Source organism: Anolis carolinensis, chromosome 4 (genome assembly GCF_035594765.1).
Source record: "Anolis carolinensis isolate JA03-04 chromosome 4, rAnoCar3.1.pri, whole genome shotgun sequence".
In the NCBI taxonomy this organism is placed as follows: Eukaryota; Metazoa; Chordata; class Lepidosauria; order Squamata; family Dactyloidae; genus Anolis; species Anolis carolinensis.
The window spans coordinates 124,645,710-124,664,457 of record NC_085844.1 but is presented as its reverse complement, the minus strand read 5'-3'; the positions used below and the strand labels follow the sequence as shown (position 1 = coordinate 124,664,457).

Here is an 18,748-nt window from a genome sequence, read left to right as displayed (position 1 = left end):
TACATTTTATATTTTATATTGCTGCTGCAGTCCCCCCCACCAATGAAGTCGACTGAATTGTACTTGGTGGTTGATTGATAATATTACTGCTGTATTAACTCTTGTTTTATTGTCTTACTGTGTTTTATTTTTTTTGTATATTATTCAATGTATTTATGCTGTTGTTTTTGTAAATTGTGCTGGTTGGGCCTTGCCCCATGTGAGCCGCCCCGAGTCCCCATGGGGAGATGGTGGCGGGGTATAAATAAAGTTTTATTATTATTTATTATTATTATTGTTGAACAAAAAATGAACATTATATGTTGTACAGTAGTTGTCATCATAAACCAGCATAACCAGACAAACTGTGAATCCTATCAAGAATGTCTTGTTATTACCATTATTTCGATGTATAACACTCTATGGTATGTACATTTACCAATCCTGCATGCTCTAGTGTTTTGTTTGATGGGCATGCTTCCAAACACAAACTTGGCTAGGTCTTACTTTCAGGGGAGGCCTTATATCTAGCAATTCAGCAAAACCCCAACTAGGTCTTATTTTCTGGGGATGTCTTATTTTCGGGGAAACGGTATCAGAAGAAGGCCCTTTTCATTTAGTACATAAAAGTGAGAATTCCAACTGCATGTTTTTTTTTCTTTGACTGTTGTGCTTGCTGTCCTTGTATTTTCTTGCCCTGTCTCAGTGCATGTCTCAATGAAATCAATGGGGCTCACATCTGAGTAGGTGCATATTTGACTATGCATTTTAAAATTCAGAAATGAGATGAAGGAAAGAAGACACTATGGCCACTTCTACACTGCCCTATGTCCCAGGATCTGATCCCAGATTATCTACTTTGAACTGGATTATAAGAGTCTCTACTGGGATAATCAGATAATCTGGGATCAGATCCTGAGATATAGGGCAGTGTAGAAGGGGCCTGCCTTTTCTGACCCAAAGCAGCAATTCTGAGTAAACACAGATTACACTGTATTTGTGATAGCTTCAAAATTTTTTGGCATTATTGAAAAAGAAGTATTTAAAAATCCAAATAGATGATTTTTTATTATAAAAGGATTACATAAAACTGGTGAGACTGTGCACAGCTTGGATATAGGATGATTTGAGGGGAAGAGGTGGCTAACATAGGCAATAGCACAGCCACATAATCAGTACACAGGATTTTTCATGCCTCTAACCATTCCCACTTGAGAAGCGAAACAATGATTTAAAATAAACTGTTGTGATACTAATATTTTTAAAAATGAGAACATCAGTATCCAAGAGAAGTATATCTGCTCTTATGAATTTGCCCACAATTATGGCCAAGTGTGTGCAACCTTTCTATTTAAAAACCTTTTGTATCTATCCCTGGGAACTTGGTTGGGTTGTTATCATGTTTTCCATGTGCTGTTGATATTCTCATGGCAGTTACACTGAGCTGGCTTTTTAGGAGTTTCATGAAATAATGTGTTTAAACAGATTCTATTTTGCACAAGTTCTATGTGGTGAGTGGGAATGGCCATTACAACAAGGGAAAAAAATCCTATCACGCTACACAATATGTATACAATCATTTTTCCTCCTATGTCCACATCTTTTGAGATTTATTGAAGTCAGAAACAGACTTAAAACTAAACAAGCGAAAGTCCAAACAATAAGTTCAATCTTGGATCACACTTTAGAACAGGAATGTGAGTCCAAAGGCCAATTTTCTGCTCTTTGATCTCTCTGGAGGCTGCAGGTGTTGCCAAAATCAACCCCCCCCCTCCCCTCACAAAACATGAAGGTGTCTACATGTATATATCTATATATATATATATCCATAGTGTATGTGTATATATATATATTAATAGTAATATATAATACAAGGGTGTTGTAAACCTTTAAAAGGTGAACACATGAGGCTTGCAAGTCTCGGCCTGATAGAGCCACACTCCTCTTTTGGACTGAGGGTCACCAGCCTTGCAATGATCTCAAACTGGTCTCATTCATGAGCCTTCAAAACTTCCCCCTCGGTCTCATTTACGCTTCCTTCCATCCTGATGTACTATGCCTGTGACGTTGGATACATTACATTTGAGGACAAATCTATTTTTTGTAATGCGTACCTTCAAAAATGAAGTGTTCATTACATGTGATGGCACATTATTCTCGAGTAAATATGGTAAATTCAGTCAGAGGGGGAAAGTGGTGTGTGTGTGTGGATGAGTGATGGCGAGAGCATTGTTGACTTGGATCACGGCACATTAAAGAAATAAAGATTTGGGTGTGAAGGGCACAGAGATCAAAAGCCCTTTCCCTAGAAGAGATATGTGTTTTTCATGTCCTGCTCCTTTACATGTGACAGAGGTGTACAAAATTGATTAAGTTTTTCTCTTGTTGTATATCTACAGAGATTCTGCCAAATGATGTGGACTGGGATTCTGGTGTTTCCTTACAAGATTCTGAAAGCTACCGGTAAGATTACAGACATCTAACAGGCAGTCCTACTTCAGTGCTGGAAAAAGGACTCATAAACAATTTTTTTATTTAAGGTAGAATGTTCCTCCCTTGGAAAAAGAATTTTCCCCCACATCATCCACCTTAGACATATATGAGCTTGAATAGATTTATATCAGATCCATGCACACAGAGAAGCTTTTTTCTTTGATTATGACCTGCAGAGCACCATTGTAAACACATTTTGGCCGCTCTGAAGAGCCATTATCAGAGCTACATACCTGGTGTCAGTACTGTCCCATTCCTGCTATATCCTTTAGCCTCTGGCCCTTCAGATGTTTCAGGCTATAACTCTCGTAATTCCTTTACACTGTTCTTAATGGTGACTGGGGCTACTGGAAGTGGAAATCTGAAACATTAGAAGACCAAAAATTACCCATCCACGGCCTATGCAATGACACCAGAACTTGTTGTGGATACATCTTAGCTAATTGTTAGTGTTAAGCCACAAGAAGAAATTGATGAAAATGACAGCGTTGTTGAGTGTTTTTACTATCTTATTCTGAATTGCTAACCCTTTAATTGATTTCTGTACATGATTAAAAAGTTATCTGAAAGCTGAAACAAATTGAAATGTAGCATGGGAAATGTTTTGGTTAATCTACATGTGATAATATTTAGCAGTTATTGGAGGTACGATAGAGTCCCGCTTATCCAACATAAACGGGCTGGCAGAACATTGGATAAGTGAAAATGTTGGTTAATAAGGAGGGATTAAGAAAAGCCTATTAAATGTCAAATTTTGTTATGATTTTACAAATTAAACATCAAAACATCATGTTTTCAAAAACTTAGTTCCCCTCATGTTTATCATCTAAATAATTTTAATTGTTCCAACACAGAAATATAATTTCTATTTCAGATAATTTAATTTCTAATAATTTAATACAATTCACAAATCAAGTCTTTGTTGTAATATTGTAGTGTGACCTCAAATTGCAAAAAACCTTCAAGAATTGAATCCAAATGCCTTCAAATACATTTGTAAATATTATGGTGTTTTTAAAAATCTCTGTGTTTTGTGTTATCTTACATTCTAGATTTTTAACCCTGTCCTTTGTGGAAATCAAATCAGATTCTATTTAAATGTTATCTCCGTTTTGGGTACTGGTTGAATATCCCTTATAAAAAATGTTTGGGACCGGAATTGATTTGGATTTCAGATTTTGGAATACCTGTATTTGTATATACATACATTACGAGATAACTTGGAGATTGGACCCAGTCTAAACACAGAAATCACTGATGTTTTATATACAACTTATACACATAGGTAAAGGTAAAGGTTTCCCCTGACATTAAGTCTAGTTGTGTCCAACTCTGGGGGTTGGTGCTCATCTCCGTTTCTAAGCCGAAGAGTTGGCGTTGTCCATAGACACCTAGGTCATGTGGCCGGCATGACTGCATGGAGCACCGTTATCTTTCCACAGAAGTGGCACCTATTGATCTACTCACATTTGCATGTTTTCGAGCTGCTAGGTTGGCAGAAGGTGGGGCTAATTAAGGGGAGCTCACTCTGCTCACCAGATTTAAACCACCAACCTTTCAGTTAGCAAGTTCAATAGCTCAGGGGTTTAACCCTCTGCGCCATCAAGGGCTCGAAAGTAATTTTATACACAATATTTTTAATAATTTGGGGCATTGAACAAAGTTTGTGGAAATTGAACCATCTGAAAGTAAAGGTGTGATTATCACAACCACACATGTTGGCAGTTTTAGATTTTGGAGCATTTCAGATTTTGGAATTCTGGATAAGGGATGCTAAATCTGTACAATTATTAAATACAGTAGAGTCTCATTTATCCAACATAAATGAACTGGCAGAATGTTGGTTAAGCGAATATGTTGGATAATAAGGAGAGTTTAAGGAGAAGCCTATTAAAAATCAAATTAGGTTATGATTTTACAAATTAAGCACCAAAACATCATGTTATACTACAAATTTGACAGAAAAAGTAGTTCAATATGCAGTAATGCTACGCAGTAATTACTGTATTTATAAATTTAGCATCAAAATAACACAATATATTGAAAACTTTGACTACAAAAATGCGTTGGATAATCCGGAATGTTGGATAAGCAAATGTTGGATAAGTGAGACTCTACTGTAGATCAATTCTTAATGTGCATAAAATGCTTTGGGGTTTTCATAGTGCTTTATTTTCATTCTTAGTAATCTTAGTAAAATTCTCAAAATATGTCATCATTTATCCTTAATTGTAGCCGTGGGAGAGTCAGGCTAGAAAATGATGGCTTGCCGAATGCCTCCAGGTTAATTTGTGGCTGAAGTACATAATATTTGAACCCAGGATTTTCTGCTCATACCAACTCAAATTAGGATGATTAATTTAGTAGGTAGGTGCATGTTTGTGTTTTACATTTAAGGAAATAAATGTTTCAGAGGAAATTTATAAATACAAGCAGAATACAAAGGAGAGAGCAGTTGGAGATGGTTAACCCTCTTGGATATCTCTGTTTGCCTTCTTCTCTTTCCTGGAATCTTTCCTACAGGATTAAGGATTGTGCAAGTCAATTCTGGATGGAGGTAGTCGCTCCTGATAATTTGAAGGAGAGAGACATTATAGTGCATATCTGCCTGAATGTCATTGTTGTTCACATTTCTTTAAGGGTCTCATGCAATAATTTGCATTGTGAGAAATCTGCTCTGAGGTGCAATATGGGTTTTTGTGTGGTGTTTGCTAAACGATTTGCCTTTGTCTGGGTAAGCTCTGCCTGTAGGAAGGTATAATTCATCTCCTTTCTGCCTTCATCCTCAGAAAAGCCGTTGGGGGCATCTGATGCTGTAGTGATGTCTAATGTTATTTTGGTGGCTTCCATTCATGCTAAATGTCTAAGCAAAGCTTCTTTGTAGGCTTTGGTAGATGACTCCGAGAATGTTTCGTATGTAAACAAACAGATCTATTCTGCTTTCTAAGCTGAAAGGAAAAGCAGTGTGCTGTATATAACTATCTGTAGCTTTGTTGTGGACAGTGAAAGAGGTGGAGATTATGCTGAAAGAGTTAAGATGAGGCCATCTGAAGTGACTTTCTGAGCAGATTAAAATAATCACCAGGATTATGGAAGGGGCCAATGGGGAGGTTCTGAGCATGTTGATGTACTGAGTGGGAGGGGGAGCGGGATAGAAGAGGAAAATGGGTCAGATGTTGAGTCAGTGGGAAGTAAGATTGATGGCATCCACATTTCTGGTGTTGCGGTAGCTGTGAAAAAATAAAACAAGGAACATACTGTCTAGCAGTGCTCAAGAGGCCAACTGCTTCCGTATGTATCAAGAACAATTTGAGGTTTTGAAGCAGGCAATATAAGCTGCTCCAAGTCCCCTTGGGGAGATGGGTGGGTTATAAATAAAGTTGTTGTTGTTGTTGTTGTTGTTGTTAGTTGTTAGTTGTTACCAACGAATCTAACAGAAGATCCAGTCTGGTTTAGAACTAGAGTCACTTATTTTGTACAATCCTATTCCGAAAAAGTTGGATTAAATTAATTCAGTGTATCTTTTTCCTTAGTAAATATTCTGAGAATAGCACTGTTAAAATGCTAAATTCAAATATATGTTCAGCTGTGGAGTTCCTTCACTGATCTTTAGACAGTAGTTATCTCTCTCCTCAGTCTATCATAGGGCTGGTTCTGAGAGTGAGATGGGAAGAGACTTGTGAATGCCGCTCTCAGCTTCTTTGCAGAAAGGCAAAATACAAACGCCTAGTTAAGTGAGTGTGAACGAATGAGTAAAATCTTCACGGTACCAGTCAATATTTTTTAATGGAAATGACACCACATTTCAAGAATGCCTTCCTTAAGGCAGTAACTGTATAGCAAAATATAATATCTTATCTACACATATAGATAATGTTTTCTTCTTTTCTTTGTGTTAGTGATGGGAAATTACATTCATGATCAGGGAGAGTTTTATAATAAAATGCATTATGTATTTGCCTAATAAATACTGGCTTACATAATTTTGTGAACATTTATTTATTTGCGGTATTTATATACCCTCCTTCTCAAACCCGAAGGGGGCTCAGGTGAAAATACATGTGTGTATTTTCTTTGGAGATGTAATTTTGTTTTGAACCTAAAGAGTTAATCTTTTGAAATAAGGGCATTGTGAGCTCATTAATTGCACATTATAAAGACATTCACTTTTTTGCCTTGCCATTATTTATGATAAAATATATTTTAGATTTATTTGGTTCTTGAAGTGTGCATGAAAGTCCAGAGCTAGCTCCTAGCCATGCAACTAATGATGAACTCAGTTGACACGTTTGGCTATTCTAAGCAGCTGTGCTAACATCTCTGACATCCTGTGCACCAAATGATTCATTCCTGTTCCCACTTAAATGCCTGGAATAATTTTAAAGTTTTCTGTTAATAATATGTAGAACAGTCTTTTTAAAAAATCTTTATCCACTTTAATACTCATGTATCTTTCAAAGCTTTGGATATAAGGACGTTTTTAATTGTGTTATACATCTATAAATCCTAATTATAATAATTTATAATTATGGATTCTTTAAAGTGGTATATATAAACAACAACAAAAGCATATATAGTCTTCTACTCTAGTGCTAGAGTCCCCATTGCCCATTTGTATTAGTGTGCATGGTCACTTAGGCTCATGAGCTGTCTGTTTTTAAGTTTCTATCCAGGGTTGTTTAACCCTAGTAGGGATGGAAATTATATTTCAAAATAATTAAAATGGCTGGTTAAATATATTATCTTCAGTTTTAAGAATTATGACTGATGAGAATCTTCACAGTTTGGTATTTATTCTGTCCAAATTTGTCCGTGGCTGTTTGTACCGAAAACAACAATGTTGGCCCCCCCCAAAATGCTATTTGTTATCCAGAAAAGGCTATAATTGGGAACTTTATCTGAACAAATTTCACATGTGTACAAAACAACCACAACATAAATCCTGAATTATGAATAGCCTTCAAAAATTGGGCAGTTACCAAAGACATTCTTGCAACAAGAAAAGTAATTCTAAAATCACTCCTTGCTTCCTTGAAAAATTGCATATGCACACCCTGTTTGATCACTGATATATTTAGGCCCTTTCCACACAGCTGAATAAAATTCCACATTTTCTGCTTTGAACTGGAATATATGGCAGTGTGGACTCAGATAACCCAGTACAAAGCAGATATTGTGGGGTTTTCTGCCTTGATATTCTGGGTTATATGGCTGTGTGGAAAAGCCTTTACACATCCCTTTTAGTATTGATGTGGCTGAGTAAGATGCCACCTAGCGTCAACTTAGTTTTCTGTAAGGGACCTGAATCCAGCTTTGGTGAGTGTACAGTTTGCCCACTACAGTTTGCTGCTGTCACTGTTAAACCACTCTTAATCCTTGTTATTTTTTCCCCTAATCTCCCTCTCCTTGCTCCCTGCTGCCTTGCTTGCAGGGCCTTTGTTCCCAGCCAGGAGCTGGAGCTGAGCCCCAGGCATGAACAGGCTAAGCAACTGCTGCAGAGAGCGCGTATGAAGGCCAGAACAAACCCCCTTCGAGCTAGCCATAACATCCTGCCTACTTTCTCCCAGCAAAGGAGGTAAGACCATGAATTTTCTACAGGATGGTCAGTGCTTTCAAAAGGGATGGAAGCAGAAAAAGGAATGTGTGGTATTTCCAGTGTGTGTTTCTCTGCTTTAACTTTTGTTTTACTTGTACATGGAATGCTTTCTTCACTTCTAAACCACATATTCTTTTTCTCACAGTCATTCACCTGCATGGTCTCCCCATGCAGAGTGGCTCTGACTCTGTCATGAATGGAATTAATCTGGCCCTGAAGACTTTAAATTCATTTTAAATAGCTAGGTATTCCTTTACAACCACTTTACCCATTTTGTGCTGCAGGCCCCTTAATGCATCAAATCTTCTATTTTCACAGTTTATAGAACTCTTTTTCTTTACAGAAAAGACATTGACAAAGAATATATTGAACATATTGGCCTTCTCTCTTTCTTCTGTTAGAATTTCACCATCTTCTCCATGCAATGGCCCTGCAATTCCTCCTCCTCCTCAACCTGCCCATATAATTCATTTTTTAAATTATTAACTTCTTTAGCAAGCCTGTGCACATTCTAAGCTTTCATTTCTCTGAATTTCCCTCTACAAGTACTTACATTCGTTTGTATTATTCTACAGTGATGTCCCTTTTTTCCATTTCTTCCCATTCTTTTAAATTTTGGCTCATCTGAAAGCTCTTTGTCCACACACCCTGGGTTCTTTATACATATCCTACTTTGCTTTCTCCCTTGTATTCTTTGCAACTGTATCCCCTTTAACAAACTTTCTTGCATCATAAACTCCCTTTGAGCTTTTCTGGCCATGGGTATTTCCCTAAGCTTTATGAAATCAACTTTTTCAAAGTCCAGAGTGCACATCTAACTACATTTGGTTTCCTATCTCCTCTGTATAACAGACCCCAAGAGGATATGATCACTCCCACTCAAGGATCCCACTAATTCTACTCCATTGAGCAGTTCGTCTCTGTTAGTTATGATCAAATCAAAACTAGCTGAACTGACAGTAGCCTTTCTGTGCTATTCTTGTTTTTTCTTAGCAGAGAAAAGTCATAGAATCATAGAATGATAGAGTTGGAAGAGCCCTCACAGGCCATCCAGTCCAACCTCCTGCCGAGAAACAGGAAAATGACATTCAAAGCACCCCCGACAGATGGCCATGCAGGCTCTGCTTAAAAGCCTCCAAAGAAGGAGCCTCAATCACACTCTGGGGCAGAGAGTTCCAGTGCCGAACAGCTCTCACAGTTAAGAGAGCTGTTTAACTTATAGAAAACCTTTGGTCATTTTATTAGGCTTACATTTTCATACCATTTCTTGTGTCCTTTCCTTATCTCCCCCTGCCATATTTGCTAGCCAGTGCTTTTCAGTCTTGCAACTCTATTTTTTTAAAATCCTGTCCCTGCCTGATTCACGTCTATTACCTTTAAGTACACTGTGGTTCTGCTTCTGTCTTCAAAATGCAACTCTAGAAAGTATTGGCATATTATTAGGATCCTTATAAAGAGCACATGTCATATCAGTGTGATAAACAAACAGAAGTGGAAGATATGTAGAATTCCTTGGCAGAAAGATAATAAGTAACATTCTAAGACACCCTCCAGGTGTTTAGGACTTTAGCTCACAGGATTCCTGGCCATTAGACAAACTGGCTAAGGCATCTGGGTGTATGGAAGGCCATATGTTGAAGAGGCCTGATGTAAGGTCTAACTCAGGCATGGACAAACATCAGCCCTCCAGGTGTTTTGGACTTCAACTCCCAGAAATCCCAACCAGCTTACCAGCTGTTAGGAATTGTGGGAGTTAAAGTCCAAAACACCTGGAAGGCCAAAGTTTGCTCATGCCTAGTCTAACTCTTAATTATGCTGCATTAAGCCAAAGAATACCTCCAGGGTTTGGAAATAGATGAGGTTGTATTTGGGCATATCAATTTGACAGAGTTCATAGATCCTCTCTTTCTGTTTTGTGCCTCAGGGATCCCTGTGAAATATCTGATACAGAAACAAATTTTGTCCTGAAAGATGGAGATCCCAATGCCAGTGGAAACTTAAGTGACTCATCCAGTGGGGAGTCCAGCTGTGGGCAGCAAAGAAAACGAGGACCATCCCCATCCCGAGTGCGTTTTGAGGATGAGTCTGCACGGGATGCTGAGGTCCGCTACTTGGAACGCTTGCAGCAACGTCAGAAACGAGTGTTGGATTCAGTTCTCTTATCTCTGGGTCATGGTCCATTGGTCTCCAAACCAGATCTTTCAAATTATATAAATGGTGACCTCCAACGTAAAGAGAATGGCATCTGCAAACCTGGCTGGAAACAGCAGAGCACACAGCAGGCAGGAGGGGCAGTCACTCACCAAAGCAGCAGGGGACGCACCGAAAAGGGTACATCTCTGGTAGTCAACAAAGAGGGGAAATGCAGTGCCTGTGGGTCTTACGTCAGCAAATTGGCAGGTAGGAACCCTGATATCAGTGTAAACCAAATTGGCAATGACATACATAAAACTTGTAATGTCACACCAAAAAGCAAACATCTTAGTCTTGCCAATGAACACAAGGAGCTCAGCACTTCTCAGGAGAACTCGTGTATAAGGCCTCTTGGACCCAAAGGAACTCCACTGTGGATCCTTCCTTCTCGACAGCGTGTTTTCACAGAACGTATCAGGGAGACTTACATTGGGGAAGTGACTTGTATAGATGACGTGGACTCGGCTTTAGATAGTACTACTGATACATCAGATAGTTACCGGACAGACAGTGAAGAAGCTGTTATCAGTCAACAAACAGTGTTCAAAACTCATTGGCACAGTGTGCCTGGTCCAGACTCTAGGCCACTTTGTCCTTCACAGAAGGAAGCCAAGAGTATGACGAATGAGGAGGAGAGGCATTGGGGTAATGCCAGCAGCAACATTCACAGACAGGAATTCCAAGATAATGTGCCTAGCATTAAGAAAGGAGATGTTGGGTTAAGTGCTAATGAAACAAACCAATGTAGAGTTAAGGGAGCCTCTGAAATAAAAAGCCAGGCAAACAAAATTATTTCTAACAAGGCAATTCCCAGAGGCAGACATCCTGTAGATGTGTATCCAGTGGCCAAGAAAGGTAAGGACCAAGGATCCAAGACCCAGTTTAGGGAACTGATACCTACTGTCCATTCTCAAGAGTTGTCTTCCTGCAAGGCCCCTGATAGTTTAATAAACTCTTTGAACAAGAAATCAATGGAAAGCTTTAGTCACAAGCCAAGCAACAATTTGAGTCAAGTAACAGATCCTTCTCGGCAGCTAAATAAGGAGATGGCTGCTGGCTTCAACCTAGAAAATCAAGTACCTGCATCTGCTGCCACTGGAAAAGCCCATTCCTCCCCTTTGCCTTACAGGAGGACTGTCTTAAAAAGCAGCTATAACCTGGCCAGCCCTGATCCTGGACAGGTGGAGGATGCCAATGAACTGCCAGTTTATTCAATGTCTCCTAATATCCAGAACTCATATATCTCTCAAATAGCGGAGCAAAAGGGCATGCAAAGTCCAAAGATGTTTTCTAAGTGTCAGCTGCTGGCCTTGTCCACCAATAATTGCAATAATACCTATGCAAAGCGCCAGTCAAAAACCTCAGTGACTGCCATGGTGAAGAGTAAAGAAGAACAACTCCAGGACAGCCAGAAAATGAGCAAGAAACATGGTAAGTGATCAATTGCAATGACGGAGGTTGTTCAACAAGAGATATCCCATTCTTAAGCTAAGTTATGCAAGTCAGATTGATTCATCTACAATGTATGTCTTTGCTTATTTTCATGTTTTAGTTTTTGTATAAATATTTTAATTTCTTCAGAATATTAATTTAGATTATTTAAAGAATAGCTTCGGAGTAGCTGGGAGCATAGCAGTGGTTGTGTGAAGGTAAGCAAAAGTGAAAAGTCAAATTGCAAGAGATGTGTAGACAAGATAGCAGGAAAACTGGGGTGCACAAAACATTAACACAAGCATAGGCAAACTGTAGCCCACCAGGTGTTTTGGACTTCAACTCCCAGAAATCCCAGCCAGTTTACCAGCTGTTAGGAATTTTAGGAGCTGAAATCCAAACGACCTGGAGGGCTAAAGTTTGCCCATACCTGCTATAACACATTCCAACATAAGAAGACATTGGCTGATCCAACCAGAAGTCCATCTAGTTGAGTATTCTGCTTCCCACTGAGGCCGAAAGCAAACCAGTAGTTATATCTCATTCTCAGTACTGTTTTCACTTGTATGAGAGAGGAGATTGCTGGGAAGAAAAAATGCTGGAAATGACAGGGCAGCAGATGTCCCCACTCTTAATCACAATATGTAGTACATAAGGCTTATAATGTTATTTCCCTCCCTGAAGTGAAAGTTCACACAATTAGTCTCCTTTCTCCAAAGCTAAAATAAATAATAACAGGTAAATACAGTAGAGTCTCACTTATCCAAGCCTCGCTCATCCAAAGTTCTGGATTATCCAAGCCATTTTTGTAGTCAATGTTTTCAATATATCATGATATTTTGGTGGTAAATTTGTAAATACAGGAAATACAACATAACATTACTGCACATTGAACTACCTTTTCTGTCAAATTTGTTGTATAACATGATGTTTTGGTGCTTAATTTGTAAAATTATAACCTAATTTGATGTTTAATATGCTTTTCCTTAATCCCTCCTTATTATCCAAGATATTCGCATATCCAAGCTTCTGCCGGCCCCTTTAGCTTGGATAAGTGTACCAAGCAATTACAGTAGAGTCTCACTTATCCAACATAAACGGGCCAGCAGAATGTTGGATAAGCAAATATGTTGGATAATAAGGAGGGATTAAGGAAAAGCCTATTAAACATCAAATTAGGTTATGATTTTACAAATTAAGCACCAAAATATCATTTTATACAACAAATTTGACAGAAAAGGTAGTTCAATACGCAGTAATGCTATGTAGTAATTACTGTATTTACAAATTTAGCACCAAAATATCACAATATATTGAAAACATTGACTACAAAAAGGCATTGGATAATCCAGAACGTTGGATAAGCGAGTGTTGGATAAGTGAGACTCTACTGTACCTCTCCTTTTGTGATGCCCCCAAAACCAGTGATCTAGAGGGCTGTCTTATTCAATGTAAAGGTAGGGCCAAACTGTCCAATCTCCCCTTCTGCAGCATTATAATCATATATTAGGGATGGATTGGCCTAAATAGGGCTATTGTGCTTTTTTTTCCCCCCAGAGGTAATTGGAAATATAATATAAGCCAACACACATTTTGGTGCCTCAAATGTTATCCCTATTTCTGGGTATATTTGACCTACTGATTATCAGCTCTAGCTTTTGATATTACAGAACATATGCCATCTACCAGTCTTCATCTGCTTATAGAAATCATGATACCTTTGTCTAGGAAACTAGAACTGATTCAGTCTATCGAATGCAATATTCTGAATCAGTGCCTCAAATAACCCCAGGAAAAGGCCAAAAAACTAATACACTAGAAAAAAATTGTTGTTGGGCTGTGATAAATCTTAAGTTATACTTTTAAGGCCAGATTTTCTTACAAATGTTGAGGTTTGTGTGTGGGGTTGTGATATTAACTGAGGCTCAATTACCAATGCTATAGTCCACTGTAGACTGGCAAATTCACCCCATTTTGTCCAGGTTGTGTTTGCTTGTTTCCTAGCTTTTTTTTCTAGAAAAGAGCTTTATTTTTTAAAAAAAAGGTTTTCCCCTTCTAATCCACATAATTCTGTGCAATTGGTTTTGGTCCTCAATGAAGAGACTCTATTCAGTGGGAGAGAATCTTAGGACAGACAGGGTCAACTGTCTGAGCAATCTGTATATCGCACAGACTTCAGTCACAAGAGCTCTGACGTTAGCTACCATTGGCTACAGCAAATCCCACATAGATATTTTGTGCTCCTGCCTATAGTCTGCAATGCATATCTCTTTCAATGGACAAAACATTTGGTAAACTACAGTGCTGTGTCTGTTGGTCATACTATTTTTAACATATTTTAATTCAGAATAGTGAGTAGGAAAGGATCAGAAACAAATCAGAGGAAGTCTTATTTATTGTTTTTACACTTTAATTTCCAGACGGTTCCTGTCAACATTTTTTCAAAGATCAATTTACAAATGTGATGGTTTGTTAACATCACATTTGTAGATTCGTCTTTGAAAAAAATGTTGACAGGAGCCTTCTTGAAATTATATGGTGTAAAAACAATAAATAAGACTTCTTCTGACTTGTTTCTGATCCTTTCCTACTCACTACTCCACTACACCACTCCTATTTTCATGTTAGACAATTTCTGCAAATACAGAGACTGGAAGTACATGCTTATGCTATTGGAACTCCCTCCCAAGAGAGACCAGGATGGCCCCATCTCTGCTTGCCTTTTGTAAGCAGGTTAAGACATTTCTCTGCAATCAGGCATTGGGGGAGAATATGGGGCACACTGTTGGAGAGGTTGTAGGTGGAATTTTGGTAGTGAGCTTTAAATGTAATTTTAATGGAATTTCTTGTATTTTAACTTTTATATCCACCCAAAAACTTTAATTGTTTTTCGATTTTATATCACACTCTTATTGTTTAATTGTTTTTTAAACATTTGTATTGCTCTTTTAAAACTGTCTAGTGTGGATAGATGTTAGCGGGATATATAATAATAATAATAATAATAATAATAATAATAATAATAATAATAATAATAATATATGTCTTATTTTAAGGTTTTATTAGATGTTATTCCCTCTGGGGAGAAAGGCAGGATTGAAATGATGATGATGATGATGATGATGATGATGATGATGATGATGATGACGACGACGACAAAGCAGTGGTTCCCAACCTTTGGTTCACCAGGTATTTTGCACTTCAACTCCCACAATTTCTTATAATTGGTAAGATGGCTGGAATTTCTGGGAGTTGAAGTCCAAAACACCTGGAGGACCAAAGGTTGGGAAGCAATGTGATAGAGAAACCTTTTTGTTGATAATCTCCATTTCTAGAGTTAACTCAAGGAAATGTTGTTCAGAGTAAAGCAAGGATTCTCCAACAAATTTATCACTGCCCTTAGCAAGCTACTGTTTCCTAGCATTCTTTAGGAGTGAGGTGGGAAATGAGTAACCCTCTGATCATCAGTGGATTGTGCTTGCCATCCATCCTAGGTAGCCTAATCAGTGGTGACAAGTGATGGGAATAGCACTCCCAACAGCTTTGGGAGGCCTATAAATTCCATATTAAAAGCTATGGCATTTAAGATAATGTAAACTAAAGCCCCCGTGGCAAAGTGTGTTAAAGCACTGAGCTGCTGAACTTGCAGACCGAAGGTCCCAGGTTCAAATCCCGAGAGCGGAGTAAGCTCCTGCTGTTAGCTCCAGGTTCTGCCAACCTAGCAGTTTGAAAACATGCCAATATGAGTAGATCAATAGGTACCACTCTGGTGGGAAGGTAACGGCGCTCCATGCAGTAATGCCGGCCACATGACCTTGGAGGTGTCTACGGACAACTCCGGCTCTTCGGCTTAGAAATGGAGATGAGCACCAACCCCCAGAGTCAGACATGACTGGACTTAACGTCAGGGAAACCTTTACCCTTTACTTAAACTAAAGAGTAACCCCTCAAATTGTCAAAAATGGATAGAACATCATCTGACATAAGATCTTTGTCTTTCTGCATGTTAAGTTCTGTTATGTTTTCAGAATGGTAAGTCCATTCAAGAGCAGTAATTGGAAATGTCTTGTTCTAGGAAGTCCATCATCCTTAGTGTGTGATGCTCCCTCTGTTAATCTCCGAGCCACAAATTGTATTGCCACCAGCCTCTCCTTGACAACTGAGGAAACTGACCCTTCAATCTCTGCTCAGTCTGTCAGTAAGGAAGCTCCGGCAACAGGGGCACAGAAGACAAAGTCAGCCCAAGCAAGCACAGTCCAGCGGTAGGTAAAGATGCTATGCATTGTGAGAAAGTGTGGGCATGGATGTTTATGGAAAAGGTAGTTGTGAAATAACATGCAGAGGACCTTACTGTTGGTGGTTTCCACTCAATCTTGAAAGATCTCTTCCAAAATTCAAATCTTAACAGTGAGAAGAAGCAAGTATTCCCACTGGATTTGTAGTTTATTACATTTGGAAGGCACCAACTAGAAAAAAACCTGATGAAGACAATGTTCAGACTGGGTCTGCCCCCTTCTTCGTGTTACTGTCGCTTTTTCTGTGGAGGGTGGCTAATGAATAAGAACCTTTAGCAACCCAATTTGTTTTGTTAGCTCTGGTAAAGTTGATCAATGAATTTGAGCAAAGCTTTAATCCATGTTGCTTGCCTTGATTTGCATAGAAAACTTCTGAAGAGTGCAAGAAGAAACTGGAGGGTTTCTTTTGCAGTTGGAAACCCTATTAGGGATCTCTCAAGGGAATCAGAAAAAGCCTGTTGGATAACAAAATAACCTGCAATTTGAATGAACTAAGTACTCATAATTTTTTCAACCTACATAGCTTGCATGTTTTCTCTAATACCCCTTTCTCAGCCAGCCAATTTCTCTTCATAATAAAGTGCAGTATAGAAGGGGGGAGGAAGAGACCCAAAGAGAGAAATTATGGCCTAAACCAGGGGTCCCCAAACTAAGGCCCGGGGGCCAGATGCGGCCCTCCAAGGTCATTTACCTGGCCCCCGCCCTCAGTTTTATAATATAATATTTTATATCATTTTAATAATATAATATATTGTATCTACATATAATATTGATAATAATATTATAATGTTATACAATACTAGCTGTGCCCGGCCACGCGTTGCTGTGGCGAAGTATGGTGGTATGGGAAATATTGAGGAATTGGTGGTAGTTAAGGTCAAGGGTAAAGGTTTTCCCCAGACATTAAGTCCAGTCGTGTCTGACTCTGGAGGTTGGTGCTCATCTCCATTTCTAAGCCGAAGAGCCGGCGTTGTCCGTAGACTCCTCCAAGGTCATGTGGGATGACTACATGGAGCGGCGTTACCTTCCCGCCGGAGCAGTACCTATTGATGCACTCACATTTGCATGTTTTCGAACTTCTGGGTTGGCAGAAGCTGGGGCTAACAGTGGGGGCTCTCTCCGCTCCCCCAATTCAAACCTGTGGCCTTTCGGTCCAGAAGTTCAGCAGCTCAGCGCTTTAACACGCTGCGCCATCAGGGGATATTATTTCCTAAAGGTTGTGAATATACAATATTTCTGATTGGTTTTTTTTTGTTTGTTGGAGGCAAGTATGAATGCTGCAATTAGGAAAAATGATTAGGATGTAATGGCCTTGCAGCTTTAAAGCCTAGCTGTTTCCTCCCTGAGTGAATTTTTTGTTGGGAGGTGTTAGCTGGCCCTGATTGTTTCCTGTCTGGAATTCCCTTGTTTTCAGAGTGGTGTTGTTTGCGATATTTTATGTGCTTCTACTGTCTGTGGCCCTGAGAAAACAGAGGATTTTCCAGACTTTGATGATGGGAATACTTTGTTGGGAGGTGTTAGCTGGCCCTGATTGTTTCCTGTGTGGAATTCCCCTGTTTATTTACTGTCCTGTTTTTAGAGATTATATTGTTCTGCATTATTCTATCCCAGTAATTATTTCATATTAAAGAAGAATCTCACTTATCCAACATTCGCTTATACAATGTTCTGGATTATCCAACGCAGTCTGCCTTTTCATAATCAATGTTTTTGTAGTCAGTGTTTTAAATTCATTGTGATATTTTAGTGGTAAATTTGTAAATACAGTATAGTAGAGTCTCACTTATCCAACATAAACGGGCCGGCAGAATGTTGGATAAGCGAATATGTTGGATAATGAGGAATTAAGGATAACCCTATTAAACATCAAATTAAGTTATGATTTTACAAATTAAGCACCAAAACATCATGTTAGACAACAAATTTGTCAGAAAAGTAGTTCAGTACACAGTAATGCTATATAGTAATTACTGTATTTATGAATTTAGCACCAAAATATCACGATATATTGAAAGCATTGACTACAAAAATGCGTTGGATAATCCAGAACGTTGGATAAGCGAGTGTTGGATAAGTGAGACTCTACTGTAAATACTACATAGCATTACTGCGCATGGAACTACTTTTTCTGTCAAATTTGTTGTATAATATGATGTTTTGGTGCTTAATTTGTATAACGATTACCTAATTTGATGTTTAATTGGCTTTTCCTGAATCCCTTCTTATTATCCAACATATTCACTTATCCTGCCGGCCTGTTTACGTTGGATAAGTGAGACTCTACTGTATATTTCTAATCTTATATTATCTGCTTAGAACTGGATTATATGAGACTCCTTCTTCACAGCTGTATAAAATGCACACTGAAGTGGATTATATGGCAGTGTGGAGTCAAGATAATCCAGTGCAAAGCAGATAATATAAGATTATAAATGGGTTATATAGCTGTGTTGAAGGGCCTTGAGTCTACACTGCCATATAATCCAGTGCAAATTAGATAATCTGTGGAAGAAGTCTAAGTGAGGCCTAAATCGGCCTGTCCCCTAACTGAAACCTGGCTGTCCCTTGGTTGCTAGACAACCAAGTGGGTAGAGATTAGCCCTCTAAACTGGCAGCAATTGGATAAAAGAAATTATTGCTCTCCCTCTAATTAGGACTTTATTTTTCTTTTCTTTTTGTTGTATCAACCTTGAGGCGTGGATGATGGGTTGTGTTGTCAAATTTTGAGGTTGGGGGGCCTGTACTTTTGTTGTTTTGTGAA

General features: G+C 38.7%; 1 protein-coding gene across 2 annotated transcripts in view; it reads left to right on the top strand.

The window, feature by feature from the left end:
• Positions 1-18,748, top strand: part of kiaa1614 (KIAA1614 ortholog) — a 46,995-nt gene that overhangs the window by 14,234 nt on the left and 14,013 nt on the right. For both annotated transcript variants that reach the window (XM_016993007.2, XM_008108899.3), the window contains exons 4-7: positions 2,379-2,442; positions 7,904-8,047; positions 9,993-11,692; positions 15,768-15,954. In XM_016993007.2, the coding sequence (XP_016848496.2) occupies positions 2,379-2,442; positions 7,904-8,047; positions 9,993-11,692; positions 15,768-15,954 (2,095 nt within the window). The remainder of the gene's footprint in view (positions 1-2,378; positions 2,443-7,903; positions 8,048-9,992; positions 11,693-15,767; positions 15,955-18,748) is intronic.